This window comes from Oncorhynchus nerka, linkage group LG25 (genome assembly GCF_034236695.1).
Source record: "Oncorhynchus nerka isolate Pitt River linkage group LG25, Oner_Uvic_2.0, whole genome shotgun sequence".
Taxonomy (NCBI): Eukaryota; Metazoa; Chordata; class Actinopteri; order Salmoniformes; family Salmonidae; genus Oncorhynchus; species Oncorhynchus nerka.
The window spans coordinates 13,039,100-13,061,300 of NC_088420.1; the positions used below are offsets into that span (position 1 = coordinate 13,039,100).

The window sequence follows — 22,201 nt, forward strand, 5'->3', positions numbered from 1 at the left end:
GAATGGACATAGTCAAAATTGTTGAAGTGAAATGGAAGGGGAAAAAACAGATAAGTGGTGCTCATTTGTATTCACCCCTTCAGAATACACTCCCAGGAATCACAGTTCCACAATACATGTTTGTTTTGTTCGATAATGTCCATTTATGTCCAAATATCTTCTTTTTGTTAGGGCGTTTAGTAAACAAATCCAAAAGTGTGTTCAGAAAAGTTCCGTTACAGCCCGTAGAAACTTGTCAAACTAAGTATAGAATCAATCTTTAGGATTTTTTAAAATCATAAATCTTCAATAATGTTCTAACTGGAGAATTCCAATGTTTGTAGAAAAGCAATGGAACGAGAGCTAACTCTCTCGTGACTGCGCCTCAGAGCCTGTGGCACTCTGCTAGACACCTGACTCATTCCTCTCTCATTCGGTCACATCACAGTAGAAGCCTGAAACAACATACTAAAGACTGTTGGCATCTAGTGTAAGCCTTAAGAAGTGCAACATAACCAATAATCCACTGTATCGACAATAGGGGCTGAGTTAAACTACGAGCCTCAGATTTCCCACTTCCTGGTTGGATTTTTCTCAGGTTTTTGCCTACCACTTACATCATTCAAACAGTTTTAGAAACGTCAGTGTTTTCTATCCAATACTACTGATAATATGCATATATTAGCATCTGGGACAGAGTAGTAGGCAGTTTACTCTGGGCACCTTATTCATCCAAGCTACTCAATACTGCCCCCGTCACCAAGAAGTTAAGCCATTTGCCACAACATTGGAAGTATGCTTGGTGTCATTGTCTATTTGGAAGACCCATTTGTGGCCAAGCTTTAAATGATGTCTTGAGATGTTGCTTCAATATATCCACATAATTTTCCCTCCTCATGGTGCCCTCTATTTTGTGAAGTGCACCAGTCCCTCTTGTAGCAAAGCACCCCCACAACATGATGCTGAAACCCCCGTGCTTTTTTTATTTTTTATTTTTTTATTTCACCTTTATTTAACCAGGTAGGCTAGTTGAGAACAAGTTCTCATTTGCAACTTCGACCTGGCCAAGATAAAGCATAGCAGTGTGAACAGACAACACAGAGTTACACATGGAGTAAACAATTAACAAGTCAATAACACAGTAGAAAAAAAAAAATGGGCAGTCTATATACAATGTGTGCAAAAGGCATGAGGAGGTAGGCGAATAATACAATTTTGCAGATTAACACTGGAGTGATAAATGATCAGATGGTCATGTACAGGTAGAGATATTGGTGTGCAAAAGAGCAGAAAAGTAAATAAATTAAAAATAAAAAACAGTATAAAAACAGTATGGGAATGAGGTAGGTGAAAATGGGTGGGCTATTTACCAATAGACTATGTACAGCTGCAGCGATCGGTTAGCTGCTCGGATAGCTGATGTTTGAAGTTGGTGAGGGAGATAAAAGTCTCCAACTTCAGCGATATTTGCAGTTCGTTCCAGTCACAGGCAGCAAACCGCTTCACGGTTGGGATGGTGTTCTTCTGCTTGCAAGCATCCCCCTTTTCCTCCAAACATAACGATGGTCATTATGGCCAAACAGTTCTAGTTTTGTTTCATCAGACAAGAGGACATTATTCCCAGAAGTACCTATCTTTGTCTCCATGTGCAGTTGCAAACCGTAGTCTGGCTTTATTATGGCGGTTTTGGAGCAGTGGGTTCTTCCTTGCTGAACAAACTTTCTGGTTATGTCGATATAGGACTCGTTTTACTGTGTTAGATACTTTTGTACCTGTTTTCTCCAGCATCTTTGCTGCTGTTCTGGGATTGATTTGCACTTTTCGCAACAAAGCACGTTGAGCTCTAGGCGACAGAATGCGTCTCCTTCCTGAGTGGTATGACTGCTGCGTGGTCCCATGGTGTTTATACTTGCGTACTGTTGTTTGTACAGATGAACATGGTACCTTCAGGCGTTTTGGAAATAGCACCCAAGGATGAACAAAGACTTGTGAAGGTCTACAATTTTTTCTCTGAGGTCTTGGCTGATTTCTTTTGATTTTCCCATGATGTCAAACAGAGGCACTGAGTTTGAAGGTAGGCCTTGAAGTACATCCACAGGTACACCTCCAATTGATTCGAATGATGTCAATTAGCCTATCAGAAGCTTCTAATGCCATGACATCATTTTATGGCATTTTTTCAAGCTGTTTAAAGGCATAGTCAACTTCGTGTATATGTAAACCTCTGACCCACTGGAATTGTGATACAGTGAAATAATCTGTCTGTAAACAATTGTTGGAAAAATTACTTGTGTCATGCACAAAGTAGATGTCCTAACCGACTTGCCAAAACTATAGTTTGTTAACAAGAAATTTGTGGAGTGGTTGAAAAACGAGTTTTAATGACTCTAACCTAAGTGTATGTAAACTTCTGACTTCAACTGTATTTAATCTCGAGATATCTTTTTTTTTTTTTTTTTTGCATTGGATGCATCTCAATCCACAGCATCCGCCTATGTAACACTTCCTCATCTGAGGTGAAAGGTGACAGAGCTAGAGCGGTATTTGTCAGACCATGAGACATCCCGAAAATCTGTCTTCTCACAAAAACATCTGTAGCATCTAAACGGTTTGGCCTATAAACTATTATGACCCTTCTAGGGAACAGGTAGACTCATGAACATGATGGTATGACCTCCACAAGTGTGACAGGACTCGTCTGAAGGTAACACATACAAACCAATGGAAGTATGGAGGTCGTTTCGTGCCAACAAAAAAATTAAATAGGGGTTATACAAGTGTTCAAGAAAGCACAAATATTTCCTGAGATTTCTTGTATCTTCTAGATATAGGACAGGCACTTTTTTTACACCTTTTTCTCCCCAATTTCGTGGTAACCAATTGTTTAGTAGCTACTATCTTGTCTCATCGCTACAACTCCCGTACGGGCTCGGGAGAGACGAAGGTTGAAAGTCATGCGTCCTCCGATACACAACCCAACCAAGCCGCACTGCTTCTTAACACAGCGCGCAACGTGCACCTGGCAACTTTGGTTAGCGCGCACTGCGCCCGGCCCGCCACAGGAGTCGCTGGTGCTTGATGAGACAAGGATATCCCTACCGGCGTCGCCCCACGGACCTCCCAGTCGCAGCTGGTTACGACAGAGCCTGGGCGCAAACCCAGAGTCTCTGGTGGCACAGCTGGCGCTGCAGTACAGTGCCCTTAACCACTGCGCCACCCGGGAGGCCTGAAAGGCGAGTTTTAATGACTCCCAACCTAAGTGTATGTAAACTTCCGACTTCAACTGTATGTCTGGTGCAAACCCAACACCTCTCATCACCCAGGGAACACCATCCCCACAGTGACGCGTGGTGGCAGCATCGTTCTGTGGGGATGTTTTTCATCAGCAGAGACTTGGAAACTGTTCAGAATTGAAGGAATGATAAATAAATAAATACAGGGAAATTCTTGAGGGAAACCAGTTTCTGTCTTCCAGAGATTTGATACTGGGACAGAGGTTCACCTTCCAGCATGACAATGACCCTAAGCATACTGCAAAAGCAACCCTCAAGTGGTTTAAGGGTTAACATTTAAATGTCTTGGGATGGCCTAGTCAAAGCCCAGACCTCAACCCAATTGAGAATCTGTTCTATGACTTAAATTTGCTGTACACCAGCGGAACCCATCCGACTTGAAGGAGCTGGAGCAGTTTTGCCTTGAATGGGCAAAGATCCCAGTGGCTAGATGTGCCAAGCTAATAGCTGTAATAGCTGTAATAGCAGCTGTAATTGCCACAAAAGGTGACTCTACAAGGTATTGACTTTGGGGGGGGTGAATAGTTATTCACGTTTGTTAGTTTTTTTGTCTTATTTCTTGTTTCACAATTAAAAAGATTTTGCATCTTCAAAGTGGTAGGCATGTTGTGTAAATCAAATGATACAATTCCCAAAAAATCTATTTTAATTCCAGGTTATAAGGCAACAAAATAGGAAAAATGTCAAGGGTGGTGAATACTTTTGCAAGCCACTGTACATCAATCAGGGTTTAGACCAGGGTGCAGTACTGTTACTGTAACCACAATAGTTGTAAATGATATTATCAATGCTTTAGATGCCTAAATGAATTGTGCTGCCTCGTTAACCATGCCTTTTCACATTTGCAGTGTGATTTCCATGCGCTGCAGAAGTCACACTTAGTTCTTAATGCAAACAAAACTAAATACATGCTATAGGTCCCATAACTGAGACATATTTGACCTTTTAAATTACTTGCCTGAACGGAACACATTGAATGAGTTCCCTCTTCTAAATATCTTGGTATGTGGCTAGATGATATATTGGAGTTTAAAACGCACGTTTCTGAGCTGGTAAGGAAATTGAAGATCAAGATGTGATTAACTGTTGTTTTGCTAATAAAAAGGAAGTTGTCTGTTTTAGATTCCAGGGATATTATCTATATGCATGCAGCAGCATCTACACTTCAACCACTAGATGCTGTTTTCCATTGCCCTTGGATTCATTACTGGTGATCGTTTTAGAACTCACCATTGTGTATTGTATCAAAAAGTGGGTTGGGCCTCTGTATCTAAGAAGAGCGCAGGGTTCTCTTTGGTTTATTTACAAAGCACTCCTGCAGAAACTTCCTATGTATCTGACAACACTGGTCAAGGTCACAACAACAGCGTACGGTACAAGAGCACAACATTGTGTAGTGCTAGAGGTTCCAAGGTTTTTATGCGCCATAGATGTGAAATGTGTTGCGGGAGAAGCTCAGGCTTGAATACCTGTTGCCCTTTAGAGAATTTATAACATTTAGTGGGGAATCCTCTAAGTGAAGATTGGGTTTGTTTTGTGATTGAGTATTTTATTGTGTTGTTTGTATGCAGGGCTGATTTTGAAAAGACTGTTAAAATAAAGGTTCATAAAAAAAGAAAGGAACTGTACACAGTAGCTCTTCTATAAGTGGCACATCTAGGCTCCGCTGAGCTTTGAAGGCGAGCCAGGGGTTTTCCCTTGGCTTGTTTTGATATGACAGAGATGTCCCTCCCTCCTTCATGGGTCTGGGACAGATAGATGTTGCTATTGACTCCATTTGAGTTATGTTTTGCGTTCGGTGCCCGACCCACTCTCCTTCCCCCGGTATGTGTGTTCCTTAACTTGTTTTGTGCCCTTGTGGTTGGGTAGAGAGTTCTAGAGTGGGACTCCAGCCGGGTTAGATTTCAGCCCCAACGCACCTGCCGTGATGGTGTCACCGTGCCCTCTTTCCCAGCCCTAATGCCACCAGTACGCGTTGGAATCTCCCCATGTGCCTCTGTGTTAAAGTATCAAAGACTGGGTGGAACCGTGTCACCGTGCCCTCTTTCCCAGCCCTAATGCCACCAGTACGCGTTGGAATCTCCCCATGTGCCTCTGTGTTAAAGTATCAAAGACTGGGTGGAACCGTGTCACCGTGCCCTCTTTCCCAGCCCTAATGCCACCAGTACGCGTTGGAATCTCCCCATGTGCCTCTGTGTTAAAGTATCAAAGACTGAGTGTCACCGTGCCCTCTTTCCCAGCCCGAATGCCACCAGTACGCGTTGGAATCTCCCCATGTGCCTCTGTGTTAAAGTATCAAAGACTGGGTGTCACCGTGCCCTCTTTCCCAGCCCGAATGCCACCAGTACGCGTTGGAATCTCCCCATGTGCCTCTGTGTTAAAGTATCAAAGACTGGGGGAATTTATTTGTGTGTGTGTCGAGAGAGGGAGGAGGGGAAAGGTGTTTTTCTACCACATTTCTGCTGTTTTTCATGGCTTAGATGTGTGTGTTGGTCATAGTGATTTCTCAGCACTTTTAGTGTCATATTTCAGGACTCTGAGGTGTGTGTGTACTTAAAGACTGCCGTGTGACTTTCATCTTTCAGAAAGGGATACATCTACACCCGAGCCCCCCACCAAAGGGTCTTACACCAGACCCTCTCTTTAGGATAAGGTTACCCTCTAAATGCAGCTCCCACCGTCGTGTTGAAATGGACACTTAAAGGAGTACTACACTTTTTTACAGCTTGATGTGTTAGATGATTCCTCATAATGTTTTTTGTTAACATGCTCACATGCCTCTGACTTCCATTGACTGTTAGCTTGTGGTGGCTAAGATTAACTGAAGTGGCTGTTTTTTAAAGAACTGAACCATGGATTACAGTTCCTCTTGGCCCATAGACTACTTTCAGGGTAAAGAACCAGATAACGTCAAACTGTGACCTTCTCCTTTTTAAAACACTGTTGGTCTGCTAAACCGCTATGATTTATCGAGCCGTAGAAATCAAGGAGTCTTCTGGTTTTGAAGCTTTCAGACCTTTGTGTCTTAAGTTTTTTTGTTTTGTTGTCAAAAGCATTTGAAGATTCTCTTCTGATAATATCTCTCCTCAGAGTTTTGTTTGTGCTTGGGGCAGCTCCAGTTGGATTAGTCTACTGGAATAGAGTGAGACGGAGAGACGGGGCAGCTGGCACTGCTAGTCCCCTATAGGCCTCTTTTTTTCTAATTTGCTAAGACTTACTCTTGCCATTTTGTTTATTCAGCGATTTTTAAAGACTCTTTGTAACTGCAGCCCTGCGTGTGGCAGTACATGTTGTACGGACGGATTTCTCCTCAGAACACCATCTCGGACAAAAGGACCCCAACGGTGGGACGCGGTGACTCAACTTTTCTTCAGTGTGTTTTCCCTTTCATGTGGAATAATGTTATGGTATCTCCCATCCATTAGCTAGACATGTGCCTGGAGGGACATACCATGTCATGTTTTTTTTTGGGGGGTCTTTGATGTGGTGTGGGTGTGTGAGGTATGGTATGGTCAACAACTCCCCTCTTCAATAGAATATTTAACTTAAGTGGGAGTTTTATTTAGGTTTGACGGTGTCCCCACTGATGTCAGTGGGGACAGTCTGCTGATTAGCTGACACAAGAGGTGGCAGAACAATGGCCTGTGACACGTCTGTTATTCTGCTAGTGAATACATACAGAATGTCAGGTCATTGGTTTCACACTCGTTCCAAGAAAGTATGCCACAGGATATTTCTTGTGTATATATTTCTTGTGTATATATTTCTTGTGTGCAGTTGTAGTTGGAAGGCCACGGTCACAACAGGAGGACGTAGAGTCTGAGAAACGTCAAGTAGTCTTGGGTCTCGCAGGTGGAAACACAATAGAATAGGCCTGTTTAGCCAACTCAACCAACTTGCATGACAACAGTGGTTTCCTGGGTTGTACTGTATCAATTGAGGCATCTTGGATGCTCTCCATATCTACTGTTTTTGTTTTGCAAAGACTCAACTAACCCCCATCCTCTCTTTCCTCCTCTGCAGAGAAGGTCCGTGAGATTCAGGAGAAACTTGAAGCCTTCATAGAAGCTCTTCACGAGGAGAAGTAGAGCACCAGGTATCTGCCTTCAAGCATCTCACATGCTGCAGTACATAGACTATTAGTGAGCAGTGTTGTACAGAAATGTCTCTAATATAAATATATATGTGTAAGCATTTCACTGTGTACACCTGTTGTATTCGGCACATCCGACAAATATGATTAGAATTTGATTTGAATACATATATACACATACAAATACATATACACTACCGTTTCAGCTGTTTCCAGCTACAATGATAATTTACAACATTAACAATGTCTACACTGTATTTCTGAACAATTTGATGGTATTTTAATGGACAAAAAAATAAAATTTCTTTCAAAAACAAGGACATTTCTAAGTCACTCCGAACTTTTGAGTGTGTGTGTGATATAGATATACAGTAATTCATCTCACCATTTCTCCTTGGCAGAAACCAATGGATCACAGAAGCATTGTACTGATCAAAGAAGACGAATTCCTCCCTCTGTAAATGACTGAACCCCCCCCCAGTGACGCCCAACTGTTGCTCCTAGTTTTTTTTTTTCTGCAAGTGGAGTTTATCGGATGGAGCCCTTAACACTGAGGAGGATCAGGTTATCAGTGTTGCTGAGCAGATAGCACTTCCTCTGCTCAGAGTGGGAACCATGCTTTATAGGCCCATGATGAGTACACCAGACATGTCCTCTTCACACAGGAATCCAACTACTGTCTCCGGGCTTTTTTGCTCTGCATTTTTGGCAGAGAAGACGAAGAGAGAAGGGGGAGGACAAGATTGAAGTTACACACCTCGTGACTGACTGACGGATCGACCTCATGTCGTCTTCCTCTCGTTCTCATTGCTCCCTCGTTTCTAATAAATGAGGCGGTTGTGAAGGTTTTCTCTCTCACTGCCAACTTCCTTTGTTTGGGAATGTCTTTAATCGGCTTGAGCACCTGTCAGAAATTGTGTCCCAAATTGCACTGATCAAAAGTAGTGCACTGTGGAGGGAATAGGATGCCATTTGGGACACACCCAGAATGTCTGCTGGTGACCAGGTGTGTGATGGAAGGGTGATGGGAACCACCCTCCTCTCTGTAGATTGACTAGCTGTAAATTAACGCAAGGGGTTGAATTAACGCCTGTTGGGTTGAAGCCATTCTCCTGCCTATTGTTAGCACTCGTTCCACTTAGGACTTAATGTGAATTCATTTCAGTTATCCCAGCGGCTAGCGTTAAGCCAGCTCTACACGTGCGTCACTAACCGTACAGGTACAGGCCTCAGTTATTAACCCTCATTGCACAACAGTCAACCTCCATCCTCCTAAAACTAGAATATATGAACAGTGGATAGAGTATTCCACACTAGTTGTAACAAAGATAATATAATATAGATTGGATTTCTTATTTCAGGCAAGCAGAGTTAATTTGAGAGTTATGTCTGCCATTGATAGGCAGCGTGCAATGCCCCACTATGTACCACTCTCTCTGCCCTACTGTGTGTGCACCTCATCACAAGGGTTTATATTATGGCATTTCATTTCACTGTTGGACGAAACGGCCTCTACTATCTTTGTTCTGGGTGAAGATCCAGTGTTGAACTAGAATCTAGTTCAACCTGCAGTGGATGGAACCACATTGTCCAATCACGTTGGGGGAAAGATGCTAGTTGTATTCAAACGTGGTGACAGAGCTGCACAGGCATCTTTGGGTTATTGGTACATTCATTCCTTTCACTTGTTCTGCTTCTTCATGCTCCTCTGCCTCTGGGCAGGTCACACTGTCTGACTTGCTGGTCTCTACTGGTCTCTCCTGAGGGACCTTTCTCTCTCTCTGCTCTACTCCATCCATCCATGTTTTCTTTATGCTTGATCCTCTCTCAAGCCCTCTATCTTCTATACTTTCCGTCTCCTATTTCACCCCCCTCCCCCACTCTTTGTTCCCGGCTCTAAAGAGTGGAATGAAATGGTGACTGGTATACTTAACCCCGGTCCTTCATATGTGTATATGGGTTAATAACGTACATGGTGTACATGTAAAGTTAATACCAATCATGAATCCGTTATTGCTTATGGGATGAATGTCAGAGTGTGATGCTCTTGTAACAAGATATCCATCGGTTGGTTCAACACCTACAGTTCTCTTTGATGTTATAGAATGTAATGTTTGCATGGTATACCCCATCAGATGTGCTTTATTTATTACAAATTTGTTTGTTTAAGAAAGTGAAAATAAAATTGATGTTAATAAAAATGTAATTTTCCAAGAAGTTGTTTCCGTTTTATGTCAATGACGTTTGTCTTTTAAAATGTTTTTTTATTTCACCTTTATTTAACCAGGTAGGCCAGTTGAGAACAAGTTCTCATTTACAACTGCTACCTGGCCAAGATAAAGCAAAGCAGTGCGACTAAAACAACACAGAGTTACACATGGGATAAACAAACGTACAGTCAATAACACAATAGAAACATCTGTATACAGTGTGTGCAAATGAAGTAAGGAGGTAAGGCAATTAATAGGCCAATAGTGGCGACGTAATTACAATTTAGCAATTAACACAAGTTAATTAACACTATATGTGCAGATGAGTATTTGCAAGTAGAAATAATGGTGTGCAAAAGAGCAGAAAAAAAATGAGGATGAGGTAGGTAGTTGGTTGGTTGGATGGGCTATTTACAGATGGACTATGTACAGCTGCAGTGGTCGATAAGCTGCTCCTACAGCTGACTTTAACGTTGGTGAGGGAGACCTAAGTCTCCAACGAGAGCGATTTTTGCAATTCGTTTCAGTCATTGGCAGCAGAGAACTGGAAGGAAAGGCGGCCAAAGGAGGTGTTTGCTTTGGGGATGACCAGTGAAATATACCTGCTGGAGAGCATGCTACGGGTGGGTGTTGCTATGGTGACCAGTGAGCTGAGAGAAGGCGACGTTTTACCTAACACAGACTACCTTTTGTTACCACAGTCTTGTAGAAGTGTGAAAGACTAAACAGACTGTTGCTGACGAAACGTTAAATGCAACGGGTGGTCGTCCTATAGCCTCTGATCACAGAACATCGGCCGTCATTTTCTGTTATTCTCCCGGCGACTCTACATGATGAATCGCCACCGTTTATCAAAAACAAGCGGGTGATCTACTGTGCATGGCCGCCGATCCTGTTGGTCTGTCTTGTACTTTATTATTTATTTATTGCAGACAGTATGCATTCTCCTCACCCATACTAATCCTCATACAGTTGTATAATTCCTCCGTCAGGTTTGTTTCTTATTCTAAGACATGAATAATGTATAACTTCAGTAAAAAAATAAAAAAATGTTTAAAGATTGTCGCTTTTGTAGAGTAAATTAGTACCTTTCCTTAAATGTCCACACCATTTGCTTACAGTATCTGCCTCTCTTTAGAGATGTGTTTAGTGTGTGTTTGTTGCTCAAGCATTTTGTCCTGAAACTACAGTACTCCAGGGTATCAAAATAAATGTTTAGTGGTTACGTACATATACTTGCGAAATGCTTGTGTTACTAGCTCCAACAGAGCAGTAATACTGAGCCAAATGCTGGTGTTTCTAGCTCCAACAGAGCAGTAATACTGAACCAAATGCTGGTGTTTCTAGCTCCAACAGTGCAGTAATACTGAGCTAAATGCTGGTGTTTCTAGCTCCAACAGAGCTGTAATACTGAGCTAAATGCTGGTGTTTCTAGCTCCAACAGAGCTGTAATACTGAGCTAAATGCTTGTGTTTCTAGCTCCAACAGAACAGTAATACCTAGCCAAATGCTTGTTTCTAGCTCCAACAGAACAGTAATACCTAGCCAAATGCTTGTGTTTCTAGCTCCAACAGAGCAGTAATACTGAGCTAAATGCTTGTGTTTCTAGCTCCAACAGAGCAGTAATACTGAGCTAAATGCTGGTGTTACTAGCTCCAACAGAGCTGTAATACTGAGCTAAATGCTTGTGTTTCTAGCTCCAACAGAGCAGTAATACTGAGCTAAATGCTGGTGTTACTAGCTCCAACAGAGCTGTAATACTGAGCTAAATGCTGGTGTTACTAGCTCCAACAGAGCTGTAATACTGAGCTAAATACTTGTGTTTCTAGCTCCAACAGAGCAGTAATACTGAGCTAAATGCTGGTGTTTCTAGCTCCAACAGAGCTGTAATACTGAGCCAAATGCTGGTGTTTCTAGCTCCAACAGAGCAGTAATACTGAACCAAATGCTGGTGTTTCTAGCTCCAACAGAACAGTAATACCTAGCCAAATGCTTGTGTTTCTAGCTCCAACAGAGCAGTAATACTGAGCTAAATGCTGGTGTTTCTAGCTCCAACAGAGCTGTAATACTGATATAAATGCTGGTGTTTCTAGCTCCAGCAGTGCAGTAATACTGAGCTAAATTCTGGTGTTACTAGCTCCAACAGTGCAGTAATACTGAGCTAAATGCTGGTGTTTCTAGCTCCAACAGTGCAGTAATACCTAGCTAAATGCTGGTGTTTCTAGCTCCAACAGAGCAGTAATACTGAGCTAAATGCTGGTGTTTCTAGCTCCAGCAGTGCAGTAATACTGAGCTAAATGCTGGTGTTTCTAGCTCCAACAGAACAGTAATACCTAGCCAAATGCTTGTGTTTCTAGCTCCAGCAGTGCAGTAATACTGAGCTAAATTCTGGTGTTACTAGCTCCAACAGAGCACTGATACCTAGCAAAGAAGAAAAAACACCATACACACGTAATCCAGAAAAATAAAATCAAGAAATTAAGGAATATCAGAACGAACAATGTAGGAGACGGAATATAAATCTATAGATATACATATCGTGCTGTGTATGGACAGTATATGAATAGAACAGGTGTGTACAGCAGTAGTTATATAGAATGAGCCATGTATACAATATACACATATAAAGTGAGTGTAACAGTATGTGAACATTACTCAAGTGTCCAGTTCTCAATGACTCTATGTACAAAGGGCAGCAGTCTCTAAGGAGCAGGACCAGGTGGTAGCCGGCTAGAACAGTGACTAAGGTTCAGGGCAGGGTACTGGACGGAGGCCGGCTAGAACAGTGACTAGGGTTCAGGGCAGGGTACTGGACGGAGGCCGGCTAGAACAGTGACTAAGGTTCAGGGCAGGGTACTGGACGGAGGCCGGCTAGAACAGTGACTAGGGTTCAGGGCAGAGTACTGGGCGGAGGCCGGCTAGAACAGTGACTAAGGTTCAGGGCAGGGTACTGGGCGGAGGCCGGCTAGAACAGTGACTAAGGTTCAGGGCAGGGTACTGGGCGGAGGCCGGCTAGAACAGTGACTAAGATTCAGGGCAGGGTACTGAGCGGAGGCCGGCTAGAACAGTGACTAAGGTTCAGGGCAGGGTACTGGGAGGAGGCCGGCTAGAACAGTGACTAAGGTTCAGGGCAGGGTACTGGGCGGAGGCCGGCTAGAACAGTGACTAAGATTCAGGGCAGGGTACTGGGCGGAGGCCGGCTAGAACAGTGACTAGGGTTCAGGGCAGGGTACTGGGAGGAGGCCGGCTAGAACAGTGACTAAGGTTCAGGGCAGGGTACTGGGCGGAGGCCGGCTAGAACAGTGACTAGGGTTCAGGGCAGGGTACTAGGCGGAGGCCGGCTAGAACAGTGACTAAGGTTCAGGGCAGTTGAGCTGTAGTCAATGAACATCATTCTTACATAGGTATTTCTCTTGTCCAGGTGGGATAGGGCAGTGTGCAGTGCAATGGCGATTCCGTGGTTCTGTGGGCGCGATACTGTGATTTGTAGTGGGCCTAGGGTGTTGGGTAAGGTGGAGGTGATATAGTCCTTAACTAGCCTCTCAAAGCACTTCATGATTACAGAAGTGAGTGCTACAGGGCGATAGTCATTTAGTTTAATTACCTTTTCTTTCTAGGGTACAGGAACAATGGTGGACATCTTGAAGCAGGTGCGGACATCAGACTGGGATATGGAGCGAATTGAATATGTCCGAAAACACTCCAGCCAGCTGGTCTGCACATGCTTTATGGATGCGGCTTGGAATGCCGTCAGGGCCGGCAGCCTTGCGAGGGTTATCACATTAAATGACTTACTCACGTCATCTACAGAGAACAAGAGCACACAGTCCTTGTGAGTGTCCCTTTACAGTCTGGTGTCCCTGCCACATGCGTCTCGTGTCTGAGCCATTGATTCGCGACTACACTTTGTCCCGGCACTGTGGTTTTGCCTCTCTGATTACCTTACGGAGGTCGTAGCTGGTCGTAGGTACACATCCATGTTCCCACCGAGACAATACATACACTACATGACCAAACGTATGTGGACACCTGCTTGTAAAACACCTCATTCCAAAATCATGGGCATTAACATGGAGTTTGGTCCCCCCTTTGCTGCTAAAACAAGCTCCACTCTTCTGGGAAGGCTTTCCACTAGATGTTGCAACATAGCTTCAGGGACTTGCTTCCATTCAGCCACGGGCTTTGGTGAGGTCGGGCACTGATGTTGGGCGATTAGGCCCGCAGTCGACATTCCAATTCATCCTAAAGGTGTTCGAGGGGTTTGAGGTCAGGGCTCTGTGAGGGCCAGTCAAGTTCTTCCACACTGATCTCGAGAAACCATTTCTGTATGGACCTCGCTTTGTGCACGAAGACATTGTCATGCTGAAACAGGACAGGGCCTTTCTAAAACTGTTGCCACAAAGTTGGAAGCACAGAATCGTCTTTCATGTCATTGTATGTTGTAGCATCGATTTCCCTTCACTGGAACTAAGGGGTCCTAGCCCTAACCATGAAAAACAGCCCCAGTACATTATTCCTCCTCCACCAAACTTCACAGTTGGCACTATGCATTGGGGCAGGTAGAGTTCTCCTGGCATCCGCCAAACCCAGATTTGTTGTCCGTCAGACTGCCAGATGGTGAAGCGTGATTCATTGCTCCATATAAAGCATTTGCTCCAGAGTCCAATTGAGCCGAGCTTCACACCACTCCAGCCGATGCTTGGCATTGCACATCGTGATCTTAGCCTTGTGTGAGGCTGCTTTGTCATGGAAACCCATTTCAAGAAGCTCCAGTCGAACAGTTTTTGTGCTGACGTTGCTTCCAGAGGCAGTTTGGAACTCTGTAGTGAGTGTTGCAACCGAGGACTGACGATTTTTACGCGCTTCAGCACTCCGCGGTCCCGTTCTGTGAGCTTGTGTCTAACACTTTGGTGCATCCTATGATGGTGCCACGTTGAAAGTCACTGAGCTCTTCAGTCAGGTGATTGTTGGTGATAGACAATGTTTGTCTATGGAGAATGGAGATAGAAACCACACATTTTAAGGGGTGTCCACATACAATTTTATTTGATTTATACATGCATAAGTATTTGTCACATGCGCCAAATCCACAGGTGCAGCCCTTACAGTGAAATGCTTACTTACAAGCCCTTAACCAACAATGCAGTTTTAAGAAAATAAATAAATAAAAGTAAGAACTAATGAAAGAGTAAAATAACAATTGCAAGGCTATATACACAGGGTACCGGTATAGTGTCAGTGTGCAAGGGGCACTGGTTAGTTGAGGTAATATGTACATGTAGGTAGAGTTATTAAAGTGACTGCATAGATAATAACACAGAGTAGCAGCAGTGTAAAAGTAGGCGGGGGAATGCAAATAGTCTGGGTAGCCATTTGATTAGATGTTCAGGAGTCTTATGGCTTGGGGGTAGAAGCTGTTTAGAAGCCTCTTGGACCTAGACTTGGTGCTCCGGTATCGCTTGCTGTGCGGTTGCAGAGAGAACAGTCTATGACTAGGGTAGCTGGAGTCTTTGCGGTCGGAGGCTGAGCAGTTGCCATACCAGGCGGTGATGCAACCCGTCAGGATGCTCTCGATGGTGCAGCTGTATAACCTTTTGAGGATCTGAGGATTCATGCCAAATCTTTTCAGTCTCCTGAGGGGGAATAGGTTTTGTCGTGCCCTCTTCACGACTGTCTTGGTGTGCTTGGACCATGTTAGTTTGTTGATGATGTGGACGCCAATGAACTTGAAGCTCTCAACCTGCTCCAATATAATCCCGTCGATGAGAATGGGGGGTGCTCGGTCATCCTTTTCCTGTAGTCCATAATTATCTCCTTTGTTTTGATCACGTTGAGGGAGAGGTTGTTGTCCTTGCACCACACGGTCAGGTCTCTGACTTCCCAATTGGCTATCTCATTATTGTTGGTGATCAGGCCTACCACTGTTGTGTCATCGGCCAACTTAATGATGGTGTTGGAGTTGTGCCTGGCCATGCAGTCATGATCGAACAGGGAGTACAGGAGGGGAAAGGGCAGTGTGGAGTGCAAAAGGGCAGGTTGGAAAGGGCAGTGTGGAGTGCAAAAGGGCAGGTTGGAAAGGGCAGTGTGGAGTGCAATACTCACTCATACGTGAGTGTTACGGGTTGGTAGTCATTTAGGCAGGTTAGCTAAGTCTTCTTGGGCACAGGGACTATGGTGGTCTGCTTCAAACATGTTGGTATTACAGACTCAGACAGGGAGAGGTTGAAAATATCAGTGAAGACACTTGCTAGTTGGTCAGAGAATGCTCAGAGTGCATGTCCTGGTAATCTGTCTGACCCTGTGGCCTTGTGAATATTGACCTGTTTAAAGGTCTTACTCACATCGGCTGTGGAGAGCGTGATCACACAGTCGTCCAGAACAGCTGGTGCTCTCATATGCCTGTTTCAGTGTTGCTTGCCTCGAAGCGAGCATAGAAGTGATTTAGCTCATCTGGTAGGCTTGTGTCACTGGGCAGCTCTCGGCTGTGCTTCCCTTTGTAGTGTGTAGAACTTTGCAAGCCCTGCCACATCTCAAAAGCTTCCGGGTTAGGGTCCCACTCTTTGAAATTGTCAGCTCTACCCTTTAGCTCAGTGCGGATGTTGCCTGTAATCCATGGCTTCTGGTTGGGGTATGTATGTGCAGTCACTGTGTCCACAACGTCAATGATGCACTTATTGATGAAGCCAGTGACTGATGTGGTGTACTCCTCAATACCATCGGAAGAATCCTGGAACAGGTATGTTCCCAAAACTCAGTGCTGGTGACCTGTCTAGTCTAGTGGAGGCCTTTGTTCCTGGTCTGGCCCAACAGCCTGCATGTAATGGTATCTCTGGTCTCCTGGTCAATGCCTACCTACCCCGAGTGTCTTTGCAACAGACACTCGCAATGCTTAATTTATCTTCTTTCCAAAAGAGTCATCTTGTTCTCTTTTTTTAATCTCCCCTCCCCTCACATGCACCCCTCCCCTCACATGCACCCCTCCCTTCCCTCACCCCCCCTCCCTTCACACACACCCCTCCCTCCCTTGCCTTTTAGTGAAATAGGTCAGTCAGTGTGATGGGTGGTTAGCAGTACTGTGAATCAATCTTGAAGAAATATATGATTTTGGGCAGTTTGGGTCGTGTTAGCATTTGTTTGCCAGGCTTGTTCGATAGGCAGACTTTATTCATTGTCTCGCTGTGTGCCTCCTGGGTTAGAGAGAGAAGTACGTAGAGGCTGAGGGACAGGGTAGGAGACCCTGGGAACCCCAACACTGGTCCACCAGTGGAGGGGAGATCAGGCAAGAGGTGTAGCCTACAACAACTCGGCTATTGAGCAAACTGCCATCTACATTCAAGACTTAAATATTTTATGTCAAATATTCTGTGGTTGGCCTCAGGCCATTAGGTGAATTGAAACATAACGTTTACCTTTTCAAATTCCATCAGAGGTCATCTTATTTATTGATTCACAGGGATTTTTTTTTAAAGTACACAGATGTCAATTGGCAAGTAAATCTGTAAATCGTTTGCACACCTTCTGGCAAACTGACACAGTCTGTATCTTATCAGAGGGCTGTAGGCAACAGGTTTCCTTCTCCACTTTCAGCAACAAACCCTTGACTGTCCCCAGGGCCCAGTGTGCTTTCTGTCGGGGTAGAAAAGATGTCACTATTGTGCTCATTATGTTGCGGACTGTGGGGTTCATTCCAACGCTGAATTGAGCCCATGGGGATTTCACCAAGTCACAGAGGTCAGCGACCCTCCACACACACAAGTGACCCTCCACACACACACACACACACACACACACACACACACACACACACACACACACACACACACACACACACACACACACACACACACACACACACACACACACACACACACACTATTCACACACACACATCTCGTATCCTCTCACCCACTGTCCTCAGATTCTGGGTGAGCTATAAATTACGATAAGTTCCTAGAGTTGATGACTGTATTGTAAGAGCAGTGCAGTGCAGTGTGCGTGTGAATACTGAGGTGGTGGTGTGTATGTGTGCATGTGTGTGATAATTTCATGTTGCCATGGAAAAACACATCACCACACAAACTCTTAAAGTAAGAGGAGAAAACGTGGCCTTGTCGTGGATGTGGTAGTGGGTTAGTATGGATAGAATTATGACTGGCATTCATGGCAACCCAGGGTACAACAGGTTAGATCTGGGCTCCGCTAGCTCATTCTTTAGGTCAGGGGTGGGCAACTCCAGTCCTCCCGGGCCAGATTTGGCGTCACACTTTTTCTCCATCCTTAGCAAACACAGCTGATGAATCAAATTGCATTCTAAACTGAAGATCATGATGAGGTGATTATTGGAGTCAGGTGTGGTCGTTGGGGCTGGGGCAAAACTGTGACACCTGTCAGGCCCTCGAGGACTGGAATTGCCCACCCCTGCTTTAGGTAAACAGCTCTGGTGGAGCTGTGTTGGCAGGCCTAGTGGTGGGGGGTTAGGTTGCCACGTCCAGTCTGGGTTGCCAGGCCTAGTTGTGGCAGTGGGTTAGGTTCCCAAGTCCAATCTGGGTTGCCAGGCCTAGTTGTGGCAGTGGGTTAGGTTCCCAAGTCCAATCTGGGTTGCCAGGTCTAGTTGTGGCAGTGGGTTAGGTTCCCAAGTCCAATCTGGGTTGCCAGGCCTAGTTGTGGTGGTGGGTTAGGTTTCCAAGTCCAGTCTGGGTTGCCAGGCCTAGTTGTGGCAGTGGGTTAGGTTCCCAAGTCCAATCTGGGTTGCCAGGTCTAGTTGTGGCAGTGGGTTAGGTTCCCAAGTCCAATCTGGGTTGCCAGGCCTAGTTGTGGCAGTGGGTTAGGTTCCCAAGTCCAATCTGGGTTGCCAGGTCTAGTTGTGGCAGTGGGTTAGGTTCCCAAGTCCAATCTGGGTTGCCAGGTCTAGTTGTGGTGGTGGGTTAGGTTTCCAAGTCCAGTCTGGGTTGCCAGGCCTAGTTGTGGTGGTGGGTTAGGTTTCCAAGTCCAATCTGGGTTGCCAGGCCTAGTTGTGGTGGTGGGTTAGGTTTCCAAGTCCAATCTGAGTTGCCAGGCCTAGTTGTGGCGGTGGGTTAGGTTTCCAAGTCCAGTCTGGGTTGCCAAGCCTAGTTGTGGCAGTGGGTTAGGTTGCCAAGTCCAATCTGGGTTGCCAGGCCTAGTTGTGGCAGTGGGTTAGGTTCCCAAGTCCAATCTGGGTTGCCAGGTCTAGTTGTGGTGGTGGGTTAGGTTTCCAAGTCCAGTCTGGGTTGCCAGGCCTAGTTGTGGTGGTGGGTTAGGTTTCCAAGTCCAATCTGGGTTGCCAGGCCTAGTTGTGGTGGTGGGTTAGGTTTCCAAGTCCAATCTGAGTTGCCAGGCCTAGTTGTGGCGGTGGGTTAGGTTTCCAAGTCCAGTCTGGGTTGCCAAGCCTAGTTGTGGCAGTGGGTTAGGTTGCCAAGTCCAATCTGGGTTGCCAGGCCTAGTTGTGGCAGTGGGTTAGGTTTCCAAGTCCAATCTGGGTTGCCAGGCCTAGTTGTGGCAGTGGGTTAAGTTGCCAAGTCCAATCTGGGTTGCCAGGCCTAGTTGTGGCGGTGGGTTAGGTTGCCAAGTCCAGTCTGGGTTGCCAGGCCTAGTTGTGGCGGTGGGTTAGGTTGCCAAGTCCAGTCTGGGTTGCCAGGCCTAGTTGTGGCGGTGGGTTAGGTTGCCAAGTCCAGTCTGGATTGCCAAGCCTAGTTGTGGCGGTGGGTTAGGTTGCCAAGTCCAGTCTGGGTTGCCAGGCCTAGTTGTGGTGGTGGGTTAGGTTTCCAAGTCCAATCTGAGTTGCCAGGCCTAGTTGTGGCGGTGGGTTAGGTTTCCAAGTCCAGTCTGGGTTGCCAAGCCTAGTTGTGGCAGTGGGTTAGGTTGCCAAGTCCAATCTGGGTTGCCAGGCCTAGTTGTGGCAGTGGGTTAGGTTCCCAAGTCCAATCTGGGTTGCCAGGTCTAGTTGTGGTGGTGGGTTAGGTTTCCAAGTCCAGTCTGGGTTGCCAGGCCTAGTTGTGGTGGTGGGTTAGGTTTCCAAGTCCAATCTGGGTTGCCAGGCCTAGTTGTGGTGGTGGGTTAGGTTTCCAAGTCCAATCTGAGTTGCCAGGCCTAGTTGTGGCGGTGGGTTAGGTTTCCAAGTCCAGTCTGGGTTGCCAAGCCTAGTTGTGGCAGTGGGTTAGGTTGCCAAGTCCAATCTGGGTTGCCAGGCCTAGTTGTGGCAGTGGGTTAGGTTTCCAAGTCCAATCTGGGTTGCCAGGCCTAGTTGTGGCAGTGGGTTAAGTTGCCAAGTCCAATCTGGGTTGCCAGGCCTAGTTGTGGCGGTGGGTTAGGTTGCCAAGTCCAGTCTGGGTTGCCAGGCCTAGTTGTGGCGGTGGGTTAGGTTGCCAAGTCCAGTCTGGGTTGCCAGGCCTAGTTGTGGCGGTGGGTTAGGTTGCCAAGTCCAGTCTGGATTGCCAAGCCTAGTTGTGGCGGTGGGTTAGGTTGCCAAGTCCAGTCTGGGTTGCCAGGCCTAGTTGTGGTGGTGGGTTAGGTTGCCAAGTCCAGTCTGGATTGCCAAGCCTAGTTGTGGCGGTGGGTTAGGTTGCCAAGTCCAGTCTGGATTGCCAAGCCTAGTTGTGGCGGTGGGTTAGGTTGCCAAGTCCAGTCTGGGTTGCCAGGATGGAAGTGTATCTATGTCCACAGTGGTGGAAGGGAGGGAGGCTGATCCCTCGCGGTAGAGTTGCTTTGACAGGAGGCCAACACTAAGGGCCCTCTTTTACTCTCTAAGTAGCATAGTGTGGCCACAGCAAAAAGGGGTCTGACGACATTACTTGACTGGCCAGAATGGTATCTTAGCAGGCTCTAAAACCTCAGGCCAACATAATGACGGGCTCCTAGCCGAAGGGTTTCCTGACCAGCTTCTGTAACGTGGCAGCGCTGACATGGGCTTTTGCCTTGTTGAAGTGACAGCTCTGCTGGTAAAGTGATCAATGCCAAACAGTCTTTTTGTGTCCTTTTAGGAAATGCTGAGCTGATTTAGATGGATCTGATACTCTATATTAGCTTTGTATTCCAACTGGACTAGCGTGTTGTGTGTGTTTACCAGGAACTGTCATGCATAAGACCTAGACAACGGCATATCAGAGCTGTATGTGTCTTGAGAATTGGTTTTCTTCTACTTATTTCCCTCGGTTTGTGAATATCACTTTTCTGCATTTAGAATGTCTTTCTGTTGGTTAGTGTACGTTTATGAATATGACTTCTGTGCATATTTTTTATAGTTAAGAATCTACAATACTCACTTTATTCCCCTCCGTTTCTGTGAAACTGTAAATGTCGTTTGAGAATTATTATTTATATCATTATTAATATCTGTTGTTTGTTTGACAAATCCATGTCACTAACTGTGAATAATGTTGAACGTTGTTTTTGTCAGCCTTCCTAGAGCATTGAACTGGAATGTCTGTCTTACTTGGTCAAGAAGACAGAAGCAGCAAGAAAGCTATGTATCCACATACACACAGACAGCTCAAGAAAGCTATGTATCCACATACACACAGACAGCTCAAGAAAGCTATGTATCCACATACACACAGACAGCTCAAGAAACCTATGTATCCACATACACACAGACAGCTCAAGAAAGTGTTTATCCACATACAATATACATAGACAGCTCTCAGACAGACCCATTTAAATTGGTCAAATACAAATAGGGTTGCAACCCTGTTTACCAAAATTACCAAGTTTTTGTGAAAACCTCTTTAGAGAATCCCTGACTATTACCCCTGACTATTACCCCTGACTATTACCCCTGACTATTACCCCTGACTATTACCCCTGACTATTACCTCTGACTATTACCCCTGACTATTATCCCTGACTATTACCCCTGACTATTACCCCTGACTATTACCCCTGACTATTACCCCTGACTATTATCCCTGACTATTACCCCTGACTATTACTCCTGACTATTACCCCTGACTATTACCTCTGACTATTACCCCTGACTATTACCCCTGACTATTACCCCTGACTATTATCCCTGACTAATACCCTGACTATTACCCCTGACTATTACCCCTGACTATTACCCCTGACTATTACCCCTGACTATTACCTCTGACTATTACCCCTGACTATTACCCCTGACTATTACCCCTGACTATTACCCCTGACTATTACCCCTGACTATTATCCCTGACTATTACCCCTGACTATTACTCCTGACTATTACCCCTGACTATTACCTCTGACTATTACCCCTGACTATTACCCCTGACTATTACCCCTGACTATTATCCCTGACTAATACCCCTGACTATTACCCCTGACTATTACCCCTGACTATTACCCCTGACTATTACCTCTGACTATTACCCCTGACTATTACCCCTGACTATTACCCCTGACTATTATCCCTGACTATTACCCCTGACTATTACCCCTGACTATTACCCCTGACTATTTCCTTCTGATTCCGGTAATCTTTCAATTGGGATTTCTGGACAACCTAGGAATTTTGGGGAAGTTACCAGAATTCTGCAATGCTACAGACAAATAAATATCAGATCTGATCCAATGTTGGATTAGAGTGTTTTGTGGAGACAATAAGGTCATGTCTCTCATGGAGTCAGAGGTGTGGA

General features: G+C 45.3%; 1 protein-coding gene across 7 annotated transcripts in view; it reads left to right on the top strand.

The window, feature by feature from the left end:
- LOC115116419 (dynamin-like 120 kDa protein, mitochondrial) overlaps nucleotides 1-9,582 on the top strand; it is an 86,868-nt gene extending 77,286 nt beyond the window's left edge. For all 7 annotated transcript variants that reach the window (XM_065009566.1, XM_065009568.1, XM_065009567.1 and 4 more), the window contains 2 exons: nucleotides 7,296-7,368; nucleotides 7,767-9,582. In XM_065009566.1, coding sequence (XP_064865638.1) covers nucleotides 7,296-7,360 — 65 coding nt within the window. In that variant the 3' untranslated portion in view covers nucleotides 7,361-7,368; nucleotides 7,767-9,582. The remainder of the gene's footprint in view (nucleotides 1-7,295; nucleotides 7,369-7,766) is intronic.
- The last annotated feature ends 12,619 nt before the right edge of the window (nucleotides 9,583-22,201 follow it).